The 21,819-nt window shown below is 41.7% G+C and overlaps 1 protein-coding gene across 4 annotated transcripts in view; it reads right to left on the bottom strand.

The window, feature by feature from the left end:
- The window catches only part of LOC148124688 (syntaxin-binding protein 4-like), a 50,814-nt gene extending 29,746 nt beyond the window's left edge, over positions 1 to 21,068 (bottom strand). Inside the window, exons 1-7 of one of the 4 annotated variants that reach the window (XM_087912502.1) lie at positions 20,798 to 21,066; positions 20,563 to 20,679; positions 10,247 to 10,320; positions 5,461 to 5,556; positions 4,385 to 4,454; positions 3,163 to 3,237; positions 1,489 to 1,574 (exon numbers count right to left, since the gene is read on the bottom strand). In XM_087912502.1, coding sequence (XP_087768628.1) covers positions 1,489 to 1,574; positions 3,163 to 3,237; positions 4,385 to 4,454; positions 5,461 to 5,556; positions 10,247 to 10,320; positions 20,563 to 20,627 — 466 coding nt within the window. In that variant the 5' untranslated portion in view covers positions 20,628 to 20,679; positions 20,798 to 21,066. Of the gene's footprint in view, positions 1 to 1,488; positions 1,575 to 3,162; positions 3,238 to 4,384; positions 4,455 to 5,460; positions 5,557 to 10,246; positions 10,321 to 20,562 lie in introns of all 4 variants that reach the window. The other 3 variants (XM_087912504.1, XM_087912501.1, XM_087912503.1) reach the window with 3 other exon arrangements.
- Positions 21,069 to 21,819: the final 751 nt, after the last annotated feature.

Here is a 21,819-nt window from a genome sequence, read left to right as displayed (position 1 = left end):
TCCTAGACAAAACTAAATCAAAAAAATGCTAGGAAATTCCCAGAAATTTGATATTCAGGCAAACCAGCCATCAATAGAAATAAACCGCATTTAGACACCATTCAAAGGAGACAGTAAAAAAGAAGGAAGAAAGACAATAAAGAGAAAGAAGGAATCAAAGAGGCCAGAACACATCCTCTCCAGCAGCCAACACTGAGAGAAGCTTTGACACGAGACAAAATAACAGAAAACAATGTCAAGGAACTGTCAAAAAGAAAACTACACCCCACCGACACTAGCAGGGCAAGCTGCTGTATATAAACATGACGCAAACTTCACACTCACTATCAGTGATAATGTTACCTAGTTTGGTAATGAAATGCAAGCCAACAACCAAGCTCAGAGAGCACCAAGGGCACTTCAGCTCTGAGCTACAAATATTCTCTTCTATTGGTGCTTGTATGTACAGCAGAGAGCAATCCCCACTCCCTGCTAGCACTGATGCTGTTGCCTAGTTGGGTAATGAAATGTCTGCGAGAAACTCACCAAGCTCAGAGAGCACCAGGGAGTCCATGATAATAGAATCATGCAGGTTTGATTGTGCTGCATCTCCTTCACCTTCTTCTATTCCAGTGAATTAGTTTCAAGAAGAGATTGGACTACCATTTGTCAGAAATGCTTGGGCAGGGGGTTGGACTAGATGACCTACAAGGTCCCTTCCAACTCTGTTAATCTGAATCTGATGAGGTATCTGCCTGAGTCACTTCTGAAAGTTATCTCGATGTTCTGGACTTTAAAAAATATTCCAACCCCTCTTGCTTCGACAATGTGTCTTGCATACATCTATCAAGGCCACTTTCCTTACTCCACACACCGATGACTCCTTAAGGCTCAGATATTGTGATACGTAAAATTATACCTGTCAAAATATAAAGCAATGGTAATGCCATTTTTAACCTCTGTGTTAAACCTAAGATAACTTACTGGAATATTATGTAAGAATTCTCTATTGTTTTGTATAAAGGTTATACATTTGGCAGGTTATGCTGTCCAGTGTCATGTTAATGATGGAGATTATTGGAAATGGAAATGGGTAAACAGGATGCAGAAACGGAAGTTATGGTACAATAATAATAGGGTGTTGCATAGGGAGATACATAGCTGGATAGATTGTGAACCTGGAAAGTGGCAGAGACTGTATATTTGAACCTGTATATAAGCCCCAGCCCTCCTGGGAACTATGTCTTCTGCCCATGAGCAGAATTCCTTTTTGCAAAAGCTTCATAATAAAGCTCTTATATATTGTTCATGTGTCCCCAGTTGTCTGAATAACTGAATGGTTGATTTTTATCACAGATATGATTTAAAAATCTAAATCCACCCCCACAAGGATTCTACAAGGATTCTACAAGGATTCCCTTTGCCCAGGCGAACTTCTCAAGTTGTTTCTTTGTTTTTTTCAGTGATTCCCTCTATTCCATTGACAAGTTTAGTATTAGACATACTTACTTCCAGTATTAGAAGTAGGTGAACTCTGTGCAGAACATGTGCCGCTATGAGATCCAAATTTTACTAGCAGTTCAGAGAATTCCTTGCTGAACAAGAAAAAGAATATGACAAAGAATATGATACCTACATCAGTCTTCATTTTTTAAAAAAATCAATCATATCCCTCTGGATGTGGTTTATTATTATTATTCTATCATTAGGTTTTCTCAGGAACTCACATTTGCCAGCACATTTCAAAGGCAGCAATATTAATGTAACAAAATCAATAGTTTGCATTCGGCTATTGTACAAGACAGTAAATTTGGCAGTATTTAAAATTAGATATTCTAGAGCAACCTCAGCAATTTTAAGATGAGTAGACTTCAACTCCCAGAGCCCCCTCAAAGCCAGCAAGCTGGACACGTCCCTGAGGTTTTTTTGACTTTTTCAAAGGTGTTTTACCCTTAGAAAGAGGGATTGGTCCCAGGAACCCAGCTAACTTTGTGGCTAAGGCAGGATTAGAACTCACAATCTTCCACTTTCTGGCCCGCTTCCTTTAACCACTACACCAAATTGTCAAGAACAATAGAGGTAGTTGGATACCACCATATAATCCCTAAGGAAAACAAGAAGTAGTAACTATTCTTTATCCCAACGTCTGGCGTTTTGATGCTGTTTATTCTGCCTTTCAAGAAATTATTCCTCATTTAAGTCCTCCTCCTCCTCCTCTTCCACCACCACCATCACAACTGCAAAAACAACCTTCATTTTCCCTGGCCATGAGTACAACATTAATGCCACTTGTAAAACAGCTGAGGAGTCAGTATTATTTTATCAGCCGCTATCAGCCTTCCAAATAAATTATTCAAGAGAAACAATGTTAAAATTAAAGAAACTGTCACCACAATCAATTTTGGCTTTGGGATGTATTTAGGATAAGCCCACCCTGAACGCATCATGCTTGGAAAAACCAATCATAAATAAAGCAACTAAATAAATGCAAAGCATTACATATAATTGAATAAAGGGCTGCTGGTGTTGTAATGTATTTATCTCATTTTATTAGTCTTGCAATGTTTGTTTGATTTTTTTGCGGAGCTCTTCAGAGAGCAAACCTGAGATATACTACTGATTGAATATGTTTGAGAAAATAATTAAGAGGATGTAAAACAATTACAAAATTAATACATCCTGTTAAATGAAAGCAATGTCGCTTGAACACAGTAGGAGGATTCAGCAGGTTCGCACTGGTTTGGGAGAACCGGTTGCTAATTTTTTGTGCAGTTTGATGAACCGGCTGAATAACATGCCTCGCCATGCCCAGCTCTGCCCCTCTCCTCCCCTCGCCACTACTCTTTGACCTGCTGCCTGGCCACTTGCCCATCCACCCAAGGTTACAAGGAGTGGCTGGGAGGGGAGGGGCAAGGTGGGGAAGGGAGTGGCAAGGAGAAGCCGGGCGAGGCAAGGCACCCCTCGATGTGAGTGATGTTGAGTTGGCCACGCTCACCCAGTCACCTGACCATCTGGCCACACCTACCCAGCTGATCATTAAGGCAGAGAACCGGTTGTTAAATTATTTGAATCCCGCCACTGCTTGAATACCATGTGACCTTATACAGAATAAACCTGATAGAGAATCGCTTCCAAAGAGGTCCATTGTCCATCCTAAATTAAAAAAAAAAACCAAAAACCTACCGAGCATCATCATCTCTGGTGACAAGAAGGCGCATATAGTTGGTGCCAGAGGCTGCCCTTAATATGTCCACAGCTCTGTGGGAAGATAAGGAGCAGGAAATGCATTAGGACCTGCAGTTGATGCTCTTCAAAAAATAGTAATCCGCTTCCACCCAAAATCATCATCAATCATCCTTTTTACAAAATCCGTTGGATAGTTTGATTGGATTTTGTCCGGTTGACTATTTGAACTTTCCCAAGCTAACCAGATGACTTAAAGATGCAATCGTCATGCAATGTGCTGTTCCAAGTAATTATTTTGTAATGGATGAAGTGAGATGCTCCCAGTTCTAATTGTGTCCAGCTGCTTCTTCAGATCTTTTAATATGGTACCAACTTTGTCTCAACTATTATTGGGATCTCTATGACTTTCTTTTTCCACATTTGCTTGACCTCCACCTGAAGACTATTTCCCTATTTTTCTTAGTTCTATTTTGTTTCCATTTCTGTCTCCAACTACTGCAATCCAATTATCCCAACTTGCTTCTGTATTGTCATTACCAATAGGTAGATGCATCTGTTTTTTTAAAAAAAGGAAGACCTGATTTTTACATGGAGGGGAGACTACCAGGAGATCTCATGGCTGTAGGCCAGATTTGGAAGATGAAAAACATCCCAGAAAAAGATAACAGGAAAACCAGTTTGATATTCTGGCCCTATATGTAACACAAAATATGTTAGGTTTGTTTAGTGTTGAGTTGCCTGAAGGTAAGCAATTGTCCTAAGCATGGAAAGAAATGACAAGCGACTTCAATGAGAACAAAGGACAGTGGAAGAATTTAGTATTATGTTATCAATAAACAGTCAGGTCAGATTAATTTGTGGATAGGTTAGCTTGAATTCTGGAAGTAGCCTGAATTCTTGACATTATTTTCCATAGCATTGCTAACCATGATCATCATCATCATCTTCACTTCACAACCCCATAATCCCTTGCAGGCTGGAGTCTGGACAACTGAATGGAGCTGAGTGTTTACTGGCCGGATGCCCTTCCTGTCACCAATGCAGAGTTTTGTTCATTGTGCTAAGAGAGAGAAATATCTGCCTCTACCTAGGATCGAACTCACAGCCTCCCGATTGTGAGGCAAGAGCTCCACCTCTAAGCCACCGTACCACTCCGTGACCTGCAAGCAGTGAACCTGAGCCCTGAAATATATTCAAAGGATTTGCTCAGATGTTGTACCTCTCATTAGTAACACCAATCAGGCTCTCCCCATTCACTTCTAAGATCTGATCCCCTGGTTGCAAACGACCTGGAGAGAAGGAGGAAGGAGAAGGGAAAAGGAAACTGTTACACAGAAGTAATGGTATTGTGTACATGTTTTATGCATATTGGTTGTGAATACTTTGGATCTACACAACTACCCTGTTGACAATGAAGATGATGGAACAATTATCATTAATTTCAGAAGTGCACAGTCTGGAACTCCTGAAGGCTTTAAATGTGAGCTGCTCAAAAGTTTTCTGAAGATCGTCACTAAGTTTTAAAATGGCCAAAGATGAAAAGAATAAAAAAAAAAAACGAGGAATCATGGATGCTGCAGAAAAGAAGCGGGAAGGAAGGTAGAGATTCACCTTCATTGGGATATCCTTTTTGCTCAACAGGAACAAAACACAACCTTTGATTTCCAGATCTTCCTTTCTATCATTTCATATTTAATTTTTAACTAAATCCACTATAATCTTTCTTTAGATTGAGATGTGAAACTAGAGTTCTTTTAAGACACAAGTTTGGGAAGGGAGAAAAATGAGGAATGATGAGAACTCCAAATTTATTCTGATATAACATTTTGGATAAATAATTCTGGTTCATTTTTCAAAGAAGGAATATGCCCAGAAGGTGTATCAGAAAAACCAACTTGCATCAGTTGTGGGGACTTTGACACAAGGCTATATCAGAAGCAATAATTTTGGATTATCTTAGTCAAGGCTGTCTTCCACTATGAGGAGCTGTCCTTGGTGCTGACAATATACTACAGTAGTTGAACTTACTCTATTTGCTCCATTTCCCCAAAATAACACTGACCAGGGACCCAAAATGAATTGTTTAGACATGCCCCAATGTATTGGGTTAATGTTCACTGCACCTTTTCCATATGAAAAGGAAATTCCTAAGAAATTTCCCTAATTCCAATTTCCACTAATCTGTTTTACGATTGTTTCGATTGATGGAGATCTGAAGACTTTTCAAGCAATCAACCCAACCTAATATCTCTAACTGAGATTTCAAGCCACAGATGTAAGTGATTAAAAACTTACCATCAATGTAAGCCACTCCTCCTGGTAGGATTCTCTTGACATAAACTCCATATTCCTCTCCCGTGAATTCTTTAACACCACCAATCACTTTGATACCTATCCATAAAAAAGAAATACACTGCAGTCACAAGCGCAAAGTGTGCATACTCGTCTAAAACTTATAATCTCTCCCTCACTGAATCAGGGGAGCTTTAAGTTAATGGGGACACCAGAATGGGTGAAAAAACTTTAAATAAATATGCATTTGTTCCACTGAGAATTAGCTAAGCAGAAAAATGCATTCAGGGTATCTCTGTTTAGATCAAAAATAGAAGAATTAACTCCATGTTTATTGATGTAGCTTCTTTCATGAGTTGGTCATATTCCCTTGGGGATCCTTTCTGGTTTTCCATCATAATAGAATAACAGAGTTGGAAGGGACCTCGGAGGTCTTGTAGTCCAACCCCCCTGCTGAAGCAGGAGACCCTCAAATGGTTGTCCAATCTTACATGCAGCACATTCAGAAAGTGTTCAGCCCCCCGGCACCCCTTGATTTTTGTTAATTTTGTTCTGCTGCAGCCTGATTCTACAGTTGTCGAACTTCGTTTTCACTCCCCCTCATGAATCTACACTCAGTACGCCATGACGACAAAGTGAAAACAGAATTTTAGAAATGTCTGCAAATGTATTAAATGTAAATCAATAGAATAATAGAATAACAGAGTTGGAAGGGACCTTGGAGGTTTTCTAATCCAACCCTTTGCCTAGGCAGGAAACCCTACACCTCTTCAGACAAAATGGTTATCCAACATCTTCTTAAAAACTTCCAGTTGTTGGAGCATTAACAACTTCTGGAGGCAAGTTGTTCCACTGATTCATTGTTCTGACTGTCAGGAAATTTCTCCATAGTTCTAGGTTGCTTCTCTCCTTGAGGAGTTTCCACCCATTGCTTCTTGTCCTGACTTTCAAGTGCTTTGGAGAATAGCTGGACTCCCTCTTCTTTGGGGCAGCCCCTGAGAGACTGGAACACTGCTATCATGTCTCCCCTAGTTCCTCTTTTCCTCAGACTAGACATACCGAGATCCTGCAACCGTTCTTCATATGTTTTAGCCTCCAGTGCCCTAATCATCTTTGTTGCTCTTCTCTGTACTCTTTCTAGAGTCTCAACTTCTTTTTTTTACATCGTGGCAACCAAAAGGGTAAGAGTACGAGAGATTTCTCTTACTTTAAAGAATCCTATAAGCTTTTTCTATTTTCTATTTCATTTTGTTAGATAGCGCCCAATGTTCAAGTCTGTCGAGGTCCTTCTGTATCTTAAATTAAATTTATTATAGAGTACTGAGCGTAGATTCATGAGGGAAAAAATGAATTTCAATAACTGTAGAACCAGGCTGCAGCATAGCAAATTTTGACAACATTAAAGGCGGTCTGAATACTTTACGAATGCACCGCATGCTAACATTGGAGGAAAACACAATTACAATTACAACATTGGAGGAAAACACAATTGTTAATGACGTCAATGTGATGTCAAGCAATAATTGGCCTCTTTTATATGCATACTTAACCCAGAGGATTTTAGCGGTCAAAGTCAATTAAAAGTTTGAAATGAATTCACCCAAAAGCTATCACCTCTGGTTCACCCCGTAATCCCAAAAGGGAAATCTATTTTTATGTGCAGCTTTAGTGAGAACACAGAAAAAGCTTAAAGGATTCTGAAAAGTGAGAGAAATCTCTCGTACTCTTACCCTTTTATTTACATAATCCTATCAGAAGGTGTGTCAGGAGGCCATCTCTTATCGGTAAACACCACATCCTCATGCAAACAATCACAAGAGACAAGAAGGCGATTGTTTATACCAGTAGACTTACGACCACAATGGAGACCAGTGGTGGGATTCAAAAATTCTTTAGTACCGGTTCTGTGAGCATGGCTTGATAGGCATGGCTTGGTGTGGGCATGGCAGGGGAAGGATACTGCAAAATCTCCATTCCCTCCCCACCCCACTAGCCTGCTTTCCAGCTCCATTCTCCTGTGCAGGGCAACCAAAGAAGACCCAGCCGATCAGTTGGGACTCGATGGGAGGTGGAGAAGAGATGGGGGCGGGGCCAGTCAGAGGTGGTGTTTGCTGGTTCTCCAAACTACTCAAAATTTCGGCTACCGGTTCTCTGGAACCGGTCAGAACCTGCTGAATTCCACCTCTGACAGAGATCAACATTTCTGTTGCTAAATGAGACAGCTGTTCAGTGAGATCTTGCCCCATTTTACAACTTTTCTCGCCAGAGTTGTGGAGTGAATCAATGTGCTTGTTGAGACAGTAACATGAATCTGGCTTCCCCAGTGATCAGAAGGTTGCAAAAAAAATCCATGACCCCGGGACACTGCAACTGTCATAAATATGAACCGGTTGCCAACGTCTGAATTTTGATCACGTGACCATGAGGATGCTGCAGTGGTCGTTAGGTGAGAAAAATGGTCATAAGTCACTTTTTTCATTGCTGTTGTCATTTTGACTGGTCTCTAAAAAAAACTGTTGTAAATTGAAGATCACACACACACACCCATACACATATTAAAAGCGAAAATTCTCCTTAGAAATAATTGGCCAAACTTCTCTCTCTGGCATTGATATGGAAAACTGATCTCTAACTTTCAGAAGGAATATATTATTGGTGATAATGACTTCTCCCCCAGCTGTTTATTTTTAATTTTAACATCTATTCCATTTCATTTGGGTTTCTCTTAGACTGAATTTTCTTCAACAATATCAGCAATGCTCTGGGAGATAGCAAAAAAGCAAAAACAGTCCCAAATGCCAGATTCTGATGGCCAAGTCCTCCTTTTTTCCATTACAAATCCAGAACAAATCAAAAGTTTTTATTTTATCCGTCCTTTTGCATTTAAGGCAACTGGCAAGCATCAAATTTTTCGACTCTGGTTCTTGTTGTTTATCTTAAGATACCACTCTTTTAAACATACCAGCTTTTAAAAGTTCCACATCTATGTTTCTAGTTTAGTTTAGTTTAGTTTAGTTTAGTTTAGTTTAGTTTATTGTCATTGCACCTCATACAACGAAATCAAACACCATCTTCAGTGCACATCATGACCTTGAAAATAAACACAAACACACATCCTTCACACACCACACACTGAATTGAAAACCCCTGACACTGCACCAACACTGCACTGTACAGTAGAATTCAAAAGAGCTACTCCCCTGGGATAGAAGCTGTTTTTCAGCCTATTTGTTCTTGTTTTTATTGTTCTGTACCGTCTGCCAGATGGTAATAGTTCAAAAAAAGGGTTCCCAGGATGAGATGGATCTTTGAGAATGTTTTGAACTGTCTTAAGGCAGCAGGAGCTACAAAAGGCTTTTCTCATCTGAACGCGCTCAATTGAACTGATTGAATACTGATTGGAATGATTGATTGGAATGCTTGATGATCTGTCTGGCACCCTAGACCTGTTCATTTTTGCTTTCCTAAATGCGTTACATTTAAAGGGAAGGAAATATTGGGTCATACATCGGTTCTGCTTTATTGGAAGGTGTGACAGACATCTTTTCTTGTGTCTTGAGCTTTGATTTGTAAGGGGGAAGAATCAACTTGCGGAGGCTGAGTGTCTGGCTTCTGGAATGTAGAAAGGGACACAATAATCCTTGACCCAGTTTTGCATCCACTATAACTCATTCATGTCTGCTTAATATCACTTGCTCAGGTCTAACCTCTTATTAGACTAGAAAGCTCTGGGAAAACATCCGACAGATTAACAAGCAATGAAGAAAACATGAGCTGATGAGTTATTCTATGGGACTAAATGCAGAAGGACAGAATTCGGGGCTATTAATGGCTACGTCAAGCCCCTCCCAGCCTCTGAATGGCTAAAATTAGGCTCATGTCTCCTTTTTTTGACCTTTTAGACATTGCAGCACTGAGATCTGGGAGCCAATCTGGCCTTATTGGAGAAAAAGAGAAAAGGGGAGAAGAGAGGCTGTAATGAATCCATAGAGTCATCTCTGAACTTGGTTGTTTCTTGCAGATGTTTCATTACAAAATTAGATAACATCATTGGTGATGGAAAAGAGTCTGGAAGGAGGAAGAGGAGGAGGAGGAGGAGGAGGAGGAGGAGGAGGAGGAGGAGGAGGAAGAAGAAGAAGAAGAAGAAGAAGAAGAAGAAGAAGAAGAAGAAGAAGAAGAAGAAGAAGAAGAAGAAGAAGAAGAAGAAGAAGAAGAAGAAGAAGAAGAAGAAGAAGAAGAAGAAGAAGAAGCTTTCTGAGCTTGGTTGTTTTATTGAAAATATTTCATTACCAAACTAAATAACATTGTCAGTGCTAGAAGGAAGTGGGGCATAGAGGGTGAGGAGGAGGAGGAGGAGGAGGAGGACTGTGAGGTCCTTTGTACTCTCTGAGCTTGGTGGCTTTCTTGCAGACGTTTCATTACCCAACTAGGTAGCAGCATCAGTGCTAGAACAGTGTGTTTTGCCTTGAAGTGGGATTTATTTTTACATGTCCCTAGGAGTTGGGTGGCGTATAAATTATTATTGGTATTGCAGCAAACATTTTTTTAAAAAGAGATGTGAGGCTTTAGTTAAATGGTCTTGGCAACCATCTTGGCATTTTTGAAACCCTCCTTGCAGTACATCAGGAAAATCATCATCCCATGACAGAAGTATGACAAACAAAACGAGAGAAAGAGGGACAGGGGAAGAGGGAGAGTCCAAAGGCTTTAACTGTGGATCTGAAGAGTGATGGAACAAAACAAATGGATTGAAATTCTATGGCTCTGTTTTCAAATCCTGCACACTTACCTAAGCCATTGGCACAGTCGTAGAAGTCAAAGCAATGCATGTGACGATCCATCCCATGTGGGCCCATTAATGTCCTGAAAAACCAGAGCAAAGGTGAGGATGAGCTGGAATACTGAGCTGCAGAAGAACTCACATAAACACGGGACTTATTTATTTGTTAAACACATTTATGTAGCCACCTAACTCCCACATTAGTGACTCCAGGAAACACTACACAATGAAAACCCATGGAAATGGAATGGAATGGAAAAGAATAGAATATTGGAATGAAGAAGAGAAGAGAAGAGAAGAGAAGAGAAGAGAAGAGAAGAGAAGAGAAGAGAAGAGAAGAGAATCTTTATTGAGAATAGAATATAATTTACTGAGAATAGAATAGAATAGAATAGAATAGAATAGAATAGAATAGAATAGAATAGAATAGAATAGAATAGAATATGGAATGGAATGGAATGGAATGGAATAGAATAGAATAGAATAGAATAGAATAGAATAGAATAGAATAGAATAGAATAGAATAGAATAGAATTCCTTATTGGCCCAATGTGATTGGACACACACAAGGAATTTGTCTCCAGTGCAGAAGCTCTCAGTGTGCAGTTCTATTTCAGTGCAATACTACTTAGCACTTCAAGGTCAGCCAATATATCAGCCAGGTGCTGCCACCTGTCCAGGTAGGAAGAGTCCTAAAAAGTTGTCACTGAGAAATGAGGAACTGGTGCTCCTTCACGTAGCAGGCATGGATTTTTTTGCAAGAGGTACCATGCAAGATATGGGAATGAAGTCCAGGAAAGTTGTTCCATATTCCCTTCTTCTGCTTCGTTTGTTTGCATCCCACCTGTATTATTTTCACAAATAACTCGAGAAAGTGAACCAGAGGTGGTATTCAGCAGGTTCTGACCAGTTCTGGAGAATCAGTAGCAGAAACTTTGAGTAGTTCAGAGAACCGGCCAATCCCACCTCTGACTGGAGATTTTACAGTATCCTTTACGGTATTTTACATACCTTCCTCGTCCTATTTCCCCCACAACAACAACCCTGTGAGGTGAGTTGGGCTGAATGAGAGGGACTGGTGGCCCAAAGTCTCCTAGCTAGCTTTCATGGTTAAGGCAGGACTAGAACACACCATCTCCTAGTGATTGGCCCAAAGTCACCCAGCTGGACTTCAGGCCTAAGGTGGGACTAGAACTCATCGTTTCTTGGTGAAGTCACACAGTCTGCTTTCATGATGGGACTAGAACTGACTTTTCAGGCTGATGCTCTAAAACCACTAGATCACACCGTTTCTCTCACACATGGCATTCCACCTTCCCACAGACAGTTAAATTTCCAGCTGCCAAACAGCAGTATCATATCATCTGGTTTCTCTCTCTGGCAAGTCTACCACTTAATCTGATTAACAGCCCAGAAGATGCTGGAATAGGATGATAAGAGAGCTGGATGATGCAAAATAGTGGTAGCCATAGCAACGGGGAGAAAGGGCACAGCTAAAAGTTGGGCCTGTCCCAACAAGATACAAAGCAACCATCACACAGAGGTTTTGTGGAAAATGTGAGGGAAGGGTTGCAAGTGGAAACATGACCATTCTCAAAAGTTCAGTGAAGGACAATGTACATTCTGAATAGCTTTGAAAGTTAGTATTCAAGCAATTGACAGATTAACAGAGTTGGAAGGGACCTTTTAGGTCATCTAGTCCAACATCCCCCCCCAAGCAGGAGACCCTATGCCATTTCTGACAGATGGCAGTCTTGGAAGCTCTTCTTGAAAACTTCCAGGGATGAAGCTCCCACCACTTCCAAAGGCAACTTCTGTTCCATTGGTTGATTGTTCTGACTATCAGAACATTTCTCCTTATTTCTAAGTTGAATCTCTCCTTAATTACTCAGATGGAGTATTGCGTTCTTGTGTTTACGTGGTGGTCAAAATGTGTGAGAATCTGTGTATTTCAATGTATAATCGCTATCACTTCACTGAACTGCAAGCTTCTTGGTTTCACATCTTTGTATTGAAACCCCAAAGGAGAATCAATCCAAAGAGGTCCAGCATGAAACTAGGGTTCTTCCAGTTATTGTGGCAGAAGACATCCAATTTAGACTTGTCTGCTAACATGGAGAAAACTTTTGGAAATCAGAGATCTGACACAGGGATAGGATTCAAAAATTTTAACAACTAGTTCTGTGGGCATGGCTTAGGTGGTGGGTGTGGCTTGGTGGTCATATGACTGAGTGGACATGACTTGGTGGTCATGTTATTGGCTGGGCGTGGCCAACTCAATATCATTTACACCGAGGCACGCATCTCCTTGCCTGGCCTCTCATGACTGTGGGGATGCTGCAACAGTCATAAGTGTGAAAAATGGTCATAAGTCACTTTTTTCAGTGCCATTGTAACTTTGAAGGGTCCCTCCACACAAGCGAAGTATCAGCAAAGGAGGGGAAAAAAACTCCAGAGAAGTTCCTGAGACAGGAAGTCCTGTCCTGCCAAGAATGTAATAAGGGTTAATGGAGAGGCAGTTTCTGTAAGCAACCCCAGAATGTTTCCTTCCTGCCTTCCTTACAGGATTAGCCCAGTAATTTCTTCTAACAACCGGTTCTCCGAACTGCTTAGAATGTTAACAGCTGGTTCTAGTGAATAGGTGCGAACTGGTAGAATCCCACACCTGATCTGACAGCTTCTAGTTGGCCCAAACTGACATGGCCATTAAGTGAATCTAGATACTGCATTGACATGCTTGTTGGAAGCCAAACCCCCAAAACTTTAACCTTAGACTTTCTACTATTGACCTTACCCCTTTCCTAAGAGGTCTGTAGGGAGTGTGCATAAGCCCACCAAGGTGCTGACTGTCCGTGTCCTATTGTTTCTTTTATTTTTTTTATATGTATCCATGTATTCATAACTATGTTTTTACTTACCTACCATGTTTCTCATATAATAAGGCCGGGTCTTTTTTTTTTTTTTGAGCCCCGAAAAAATGGCTAGGCCATCTTTTCAGGGGTGACTTAATTCCCCCCCTTGCATCTTTGGGCGGGTGGGCGGCGACAGCTTGGATGTTGACCTCGGCGTTGGTGGGGCACTTTGTATCAGGGTCAACGCAGGCAGCACCATATCCGGGTGTGCCACAAAAGTACTTCCTAATGGCAAGCCCCCCCATTCCCCCCCCCCATTTTGCATGTTTTAATATAGGCCTTAATTTGGGGAGAGGGGCTTAATTTCATTTCATGCCTGGAACTTCCTATTGAGGGAGGCCGTATTGTTGGAGAAACAGGGTATTATCTTGTAAGCAATTGACAAACCAAATAAAATAAAAAAATAAAAAGCCACTTGGGAGGGTCACAAATGATGATCATGTGATCCAGGATGCTGCAGCTCTTGTAAATACATGCCAGTTGCTCAGCATGTGACCTTGGGAAGCTAAGGTAGTTGTAAATGCAAGGACTGGTCACAAGACACTTTTTCAGCACCATTGTAACTTTGAACAGTCATTACACAAATGGTCGTTATTTGGGGACTACCTTATGATGATCATAAGGTAGTGAGGGCCTACATTTTGTGATGCTCCATAGGAAAAAAGAGTGGCAGAACCTAGAGGTGGCATTAAAAGAGGGATCGGCCTCGAATCCCTACATAGTCACAAGCAAAGTAAGTTCAACCCACCTTCGATTTCATTGACCCTTATCTAACTCTAACCAGTTGCTGATCGTTACTTGAGAAGATTCCTATTCAAAGGCAGGAGTAGCAATAAATCAATTTAATTGGACCTTCATGTGGGGACCTGGTCTTTTGTGTCCCACACACTCCTAGAGATTGTTGTTACGGCCAGTTCAGTGAACTCCCACCCCTGGCTGGATACCCCTAGTGCTGGGCTGTCAAACTCCAGGCCCATGGGCTGAATGTGTCACACACTGGCCATGCCCACACCTGGTTTAGCAAAGGGGAAGTAAGTCCTGATATGTCACATGATACCACCATGACGACATGAGTTTGACAACCCTGCACTAGTGCAAAAGATCAGGAGTTGCCACAAGGGAAGAGTGGGGGTCAAGCTATTCCCCAAAGCACCTGAGGGCAGGACAAGAAACCATGGGTGGAAGCTAATCAAGGAGAGAAGCAACCTGGAATTGAGGAGAAACTTCCTAAGAGTGAGGAAAATTAACCAGTGGAACAGACTGCCACCAGAAGTTGTAAATGGTCCAACCCTGGAAGTTTTCATGAAGAGATTAGACAAATATTTGTCTGAAATGGTATTGGGTTTCCTGTCTGAGCAGGGGGTTGGACTAGAAGACCTCCAAGGTCCCTTCCAACTCTTCTCTTCTCTTCTATTCTATTTGATACGATTCGATTTGATTCTAAAGATTTGCAGTTTCATGTCTGAATGGACTTTGTCAAACCTCAATGTGGGAAGATTAAAAAGGCTTTAGTTCTACAATGATCCTCTTAGGTGAGGTAAACAAATAGTCACTGCGGAAGCTGAGGCTGAAGCCAAAGGCTGCAAAGTAAATTAATTTAAGCTGCAGTAGCTGTGAAACTCCAAACTGCCTTCCAACACCTATTTTCTTCCCATGGAAAAAAAAAAGGACTTTTTGCAGCTTTCTCGGGGGGCTTGGGAAGTTTGTTCCTCTCTCTGGTGCGCGTCTACAGAACCGTGGTTAAAATAATCAAGAAGGTAGGCAGAATAACGCTGTTGGTGCTCCATCTGGTTTCTACATAGTTGGTGTCACATCACGCGTTCCAGGAATGGCCATTCACATAGAAGAGAGTTTCTCAACTTTGGCAATTTTAAGTTTGGTTGACTTCTAATGCAGCCGGCTGGGGAATTCTGGGAGTCGAAGTTCACCCACCTGCACCTCTTTCTCCTTCTATCCTGGCCACTTTTGACAGAGGCCTGATTTGAGAGCATTTTAACAAACTGCATCCCTGTTTGGTTTGGTGGCAGCAGCTCCTTCGATAGAAAGTCCCTACAGAGAGTGGTGAGGACAGCGGAGAAGATTATAGGAAGATCGCTTCCTGTTATTCAGGATGCTGCTTATAAGCGCAATGTGCTTAGAGCTCAAAGCATCGTTAGAGACCTCACACACCCACTTTACGGTCTGTTTCTCTTGCTCCCCTCTGGGAGGAGGTTTCGAAGTATTTCTAGCAGCACTACTAGATTCTGTAACAGCTTTGTTCCCTAGGCCAGGGATCGCCAACTTTTTGGACCTCAGGGACCACCAAACTCATAATTTTAAACCAGAGACCCTGGGAAAATCCCCCAAAAAGTCTGCAGGGAAATTCCCCACCCCGTTTTCCTACCCATCGACCATTCTTTATTTGGGATCGCAGGATACCGTCTCCAGCTCTGTCCTCAGGAGGGAGGGAGGGAGAGAGACAGAGACAGAGACAGAGACAGAGACAGAGAGAGAGAGAGAGAGAGAGAGAGAGAGAGAGAGACTTTTGGCTTCATGCAAGGAAAGCAGCAGAAGCAGCAAAAGTCTTTCTTTCTCTCCCCCAAACTCGCCCAGAAATGAGTCTTTGCCGATGCAACCTCTTGGAGCAGGATGACTTGCAGGGTCCCAAAGACTCATTTCTGGCAGAGTTTGGGGGAGAGAAAGAAAGACTTTTGCTGCTTTCCTTGCATGCAGCCAAAAGCAGAAGAAGAAAGAAGCGGAAAGAAGCAGCCCGGAGGCCAGGTGAGGCGCATGAGGTGAGTGGGGCAAGTTCTCCCCTCTGCCCTTTCCCCCCTCTGCCCTTTCCCCCCTCCCCTCACTACCTTGTGTTGTTCATAATGCAAGCAACACAAGCCTTGTGTTCCCACAGAGCATATGGGGGGCTCAGCCTTGTGTTCCCATGCAGCCTGGATTAATTGCTTTTGGGGTGACATTTCTCTGCGGATCACCAAAATTTTCTCACGGACCACCAGTAGTCCCCAGCTCACTGGTTGGCGACCATTGCCCTAGGCCATCCATCTGGCAAGTTCGTAAGATTTGTTTTTCTTGCCTGTGCGTACAGGTATACATCTGAACTAGACTCTGTATTTATCCTTTTGTTTGTTTGTTTATTCTGTTATATTATGTAGTGTGCATTGGAGGTGGAGGCCCTTTGAGAGCTGTAGGCAACAAAATTTCATTTTCATGTATGCCGATTAGTGTACATTTGAAGTGACAATAATGTTAATCTAGCTCTAAGTTAAAGTCGCCACGATTGAGAAACACAGATCTTAACTGAAGAAGGATGCTTTAATAAACCGTGAAATAAATGAACTCTGCTCTGATTATAACTCAGAAAAATAACCATCTTGGGCCACAACGCTGAGAAGAGAGAAATGGGATGTGTAGCAAAGAAATATAGAAAAAAAAAAGTCAAGGTGGCGACTACATGTATACATGAGCAAGACTTTTGCTGGCAAGGGTGACACCAGCCCTTTGGCTGTCCCAGCTTGGTCTATACGGAACAGCAGATACAGATCGTACAACCACTTAACAACCATTCAAAGTTACAACGGTTCTGAAAAAAGGGACTTACAACCGATTCCCACGCTTGCAATTGTTGCAGCATCTCCCTACTCACAAGATTGAAATCCACGCACAAGAGGCAGGCATTTACCGTGGTTGCAGCATCCCGGTTGCGCATGAGCACCACTTACAATCTGTCAAGTCAATGGGGGAAGCCAGGTTCACTTAATGATGGTGCGATGCCCTTAACAACATGGCAGAAAAGATTGTTAAAGTGGCCGCAACTCTTATATATGTGTGTGTGTGTTTCTCTCTGAGTGTTTCTCTATGTTTGTCTCTCTATATATATGTTTTGTGTGTGTGTGTATTAGAATAGAATAGAATAGAATAGAATAGAATAGAATAGAATAGAATAGAATAGAATAGAATAGAACTGGAAGGGAGCTTGGAGATCTTCTAGTCCAACCCCCTGCTGAAGCAGGAGATCCTATACAATTTCAGATAAGTGGCTGTCCAGTCTCTTCTTAAAAACCTCCAGTGATGAAGCACCCACAACTTCTGAAGCCATATCTACAATATATTTATATGTATGTTTCTCTCTCTCTCTCTCTCTCTCTCTTTGTCAAGCAAGTATTAGATAACAGATATAAGTATAAACATGGTTATGAATAAATAAAATGGATACAAATAAAAAAGAAACAATAGGATAGGGATGGTAGGCATGTTGGTGCACCAACTACAGACATCTTAGGAAAGGGGTGAGGTCTGTCTGTCTGTCTGTCTGTCTATCTATCTATCTATCTATCTATCTATCTATCTATCTATCTATCTATCATCTATCTTTTATTCTCTCTGTGTGTGTTTCTGTTTCTCTCTCTCTCTCTCTCTGCATTACTATTACTATTAATCTTCTCATCGTTCCTATCACCCATCTCCTCCCACTTGTGACTGTATGACTGTAACTTTGTCACATGTATCCCTATGATTTATATTGACTGTTTCCTAGTATGATTTGATTGCCTATGTGTACCTTATGACTATTATTAAGTGTTGCACCTTATGATTTTTGACAAATGTATCTTTTCTTCTACGTACACTGAGAGCATTTGCACCAAAGACAAATTCCTTGTGTGCCCAATCACACTTGGCCAATAAAGAATTCCTATTCTATTCTATTCTATTCTATTCTATTCTATTCTATTCTATTCTATTCTCTCTCTCCCTGGATTTCTTATCACACTGCCTCCCCCACAGCTTTTCCATCTAACGTCCCCAAAGTGACTAATAAATTAATCTTTAAATCAATTACTCTGTTAGATCATATTTGTCAAAGGGATGGGGAGATATTATCTGCTAGGCCATCTGCTTGCTTGATCTCTCAAGCTGGCTTGTTGGACAAAATCCTCATCAAAAGTGTAAAGATCATGAACTTTTGACGATCCAACTGTTCCTTTTCAACTGCAGGGCACCTTGGATTAATCACCAGAACCAACTGACTTGCAAGATTGGAGGATCAAACATACGATGAATGCTTGCAGGAACTTGGCATGGCTAGTCTAGTGAAGAGAAGGACCAGGGGAGACATGAGAGCAGTCTTCCAATATCTGAGGGGCTGCCCCAGAGAGGAGGAAGGGGTCAAGCTATTTTGCAAAGCACCTGAAGGCCGGACAAGGAATAATGGATGGAAACTGATCAAGGAGAGATTCAACCTGGAAATAAGGAGAAATTTCTTTATAGGGAGAACGATCAACCCATGGAACAGGAGTTGCCTTCAGAAGTTGTGGGAGCTTCATCACTGTAGGGTTTCAAGAAGAGAGTGAAGTGCCACCCGTCAGAAATGCAGTACGGTCTCCTGCTTGGGCAGGGGGTTGGACTAGATGACCTACAAGGTCCCTTCCAACCCTGTTACTCCGTATTTCCGTAAGATTGATGTCAACCTTGCAAAGTAGACTAGACAAGAAACAGCACAGGGAGGGACAGCTCTATTTTTATTGTAACATTACATTAAAAGAATCTCACATGTCTAAAAGACTTCACCTCTTTTGTGAGATCCTTTCAACACCCCGTGCCTCCTTCAGACTCAAAATTCATTCATCAAACCATTGTCTAGGCCAGGGGTGTCAAACTCAAGGCATGGGGGCCCAGATCTGGCCCACGGGGTGCTTAGAATCTGGCATATGGGACCACCCTGGAAACAACAAAGGACTGGCCCCAGACGCCTCTGCCAGTTAAAATGAAACTCCCGCGTTCAGTTTTCATTGGCAGAGGGTTGAAGGAGGCCGTCTCAGCCAAAAATGTAGCTCAGGAGCCATTTTTTATCTTGGCAGAGCGCTTGGGCTGCAACAGATGCCCACAATGTCAACTCATAAAATATTTCTAAGGTCTTTTTAGAGTTGCCAACAGAAAGGGAGGGGGGAGCAGTGCGACAACTTGCATTCCATAAATGTTTTCATAGATAGTTTCTAGGCGACTGAAGTTTCTGTGGAGCAAAATTCTAACTGGAGAGCATGATTGATGACTCTTGGCTATGGATGCGTCCCATTGGAGAATATGAATTATGATACACCCAGGGGGTGGGGGGTGGGGAAACCAGGGTCAAGGGTGACAATGAATGATGTGTCTCAGAGTTGGCTACAGCCTACATCCAGGCAGTGATGGACAGTTTAACTCCCAATAAATCTTTTTTAAGTTTTGGAAGTTTGGTTCAAACCCATGATGCCGGAATCCTGACGCAAAACATACATACATCAAACTGGCCACACCCATCCTGGCCACACCCAGTCCTGCCTCCCCAAGCGGGTCAAACACAACCTGATATGGCCCTCAATGAAATTGAGTTTGACACCCCTGATCTAGGCTATGGGCCTTCTATCTCCCAAGGCTATTCACACATTCCATTGCAGATAGTCCTCAACTTACAACAGAGAGTTGTAAAGATTATATTTACAAAGAACAACACTTTTGTAAATGCACCCCCGTTATTCCCTCTTTCCTTAAGGAAATTTTACTGAGATTATCTTAATATTTGTACCCTATGATGATCATTAAGTGTTGTATTAACAGACTGACAGATTAACAGAGTTGGAAGGGACCTTGTAGGTCATCTAGTCCAAGCAGGAGACCCTACACCATTTCTGACTGATGGCAGTCCAGCCTCTTCTTGAAAGCCTCCAGGGATGAAGCTCCCACAACTTTTGAAGGCAACTCCTGTTCCACAGGTTAGTTGCTCTTACTGTCAGAACATTTCTCCTTATTTCTAGGTTGAATCTCTCCTTAATTATTCAGATGGAATATTGCGCTCTTGTTTTGATTAGTTATGTGGTGAAAAATAAATACAGTAGGGATATGGGGTAGCAGGGGAGGAAGGAAAGTGAGGCATGGGATAAAGAGAAAGAGAGAAAGAGAAAAAAACCACTGACTTCCAACTTTTTCCCATGCAGTAAAATAGAATCACAGCCTCAACTTTTGACTTTTGCTGTCACTAAATACTAGCCATTTCTATAACAAACAAACAACAAAAAACTAATCTAATCAGCCAAAGGCAAAGTTGGCATCGAAGAGCACAACCTCTAGATGCGATTTGCAAGTAGAAACAAAATGAGATATATTCTTTTCTCTGATGAAAACAGTTAATTTTGCTGTCTCTGCTAGCTCCATCGTTTTTTTTCCTCATCCAACCTCATTATCTTCCGGTATTGCCATATGCTAAATAAATAACATCTCCTAATATGTAGCTTTAAAAAAACAAAACACAAAGCTGTAATCCTTGCAATGATGTTGCAAAGATAAAAGCTAAAGGGAAAAAAAACCCCCAATAACATGAAAGAAGTCATTTCTTAACAAAGGCTCCCACCCTTATCCTTCCCCCAGATCCACAGCTTCCCATCTCACCAATAAATGAGGGAAAGTCCATCGAAACGTTCTAGATCGCTTCTCCCCGGCTTCAGATAGGACATTCTGCCCCACACCGGAAATCTTGAATTCTTCTCTATTCTTCCCAGCGACGGTCTGAGAGGGAGCAGCGGCAGATCCAATTTCTCAGCTGCTGCCACGCCATCTGTAACCCCCAAAACACAACTTGGAGAAACAGCGCTTGGCCTTCTCCCCGGGGATCCAAACGCCCTACCTGAGATCCAGTGGCTTTTTTTTCTGGAAAGAGATGTATTCTTGATAGCTTTCTGCCCTGCCTTGGACCGCTTCTCTCTCCAAGACCTTGCTCGCTGCTAACGGAAGGGGATTGATGGGTTTTGGTCCGGCGGCCTTGGGAACGCCGTGTCCTAGGAACAGATGTTGTGACTCTTTAGTTAATCCCAAAGATCTGTTCCCTTGACGGCAGCGTCATCTGAAGGTCTTCCAAGGTTTTAGTGCTGGGTCCAGATCAAACGAAGGGAAGGATGGACGTTGAAGGGATGGAGGCTGTAAGATACACATTTTCAAAAAAAAAAAATATTTGTATGGAATTTTTCCTTTTTACATATCTCAGTCACATATTAAACAGTGCTGTGGCATTTTTATACAACTACATCTACGTCTAATACAATCTATACATTCTATTTCTATACCTTCTACATCTTTATCTATTCCTATACATCCGTACATCTATTCCTTTTCTTATTTCTATTCTCTATCCAATCGTACCATTTCTCCCATATTGCATAGTATTCAGAATCTTCTTTTCTTTTTAATTCTAGAGTCAATTTGTCCATTTCCGCACACTCAAAAAAAAAAAAAAATTACTAAAACTTCGGATGGTATACAAAGTTTCTTCCAACACCGTGCAAAGGTGATCCTTGCTTCTGCTACTATATGTAACACCATATATTTAATCCTTTTGTTGAAGTTCCCTTTAATTATCCCCAGGAGAAATAATTCCGGAGCAAATTCTATGTGACTTCTGATTAGTTCCTATAGTCACTTTTGTATTTTCAGGCAAAGAATTTTTTATCCAGAGCTTTGCAAAAACAGAGATGGCCACAGGGAGAGGGGCATAAATGCATTTGGGTTTTTGGGAAGTGCCAAGAAACACGCCAATCCTTGGAAGAAGTTCTTGGGAAGTGAGCAAGGACAGGTGGTGGACTGGGGTTGTTGGGGGCTTTTTCTGCCCCCCTGATTTTCAGAAATGCTATTAGGGAAATTGCTCCCCCCACA

The sequence above is a fragment of the Pseudonaja textilis genome, chromosome 14 (assembly GCF_049901715.1).
Source record: "Pseudonaja textilis isolate UNSWEBS1 chromosome 14, rPseTex1.2, whole genome shotgun sequence".
In the NCBI taxonomy this organism is placed as follows: domain Eukaryota; kingdom Metazoa; phylum Chordata; class Lepidosauria; order Squamata; family Elapidae; genus Pseudonaja; species Pseudonaja textilis.
This window is presented reverse-complemented; position numbering and strand designations above follow the sequence as displayed.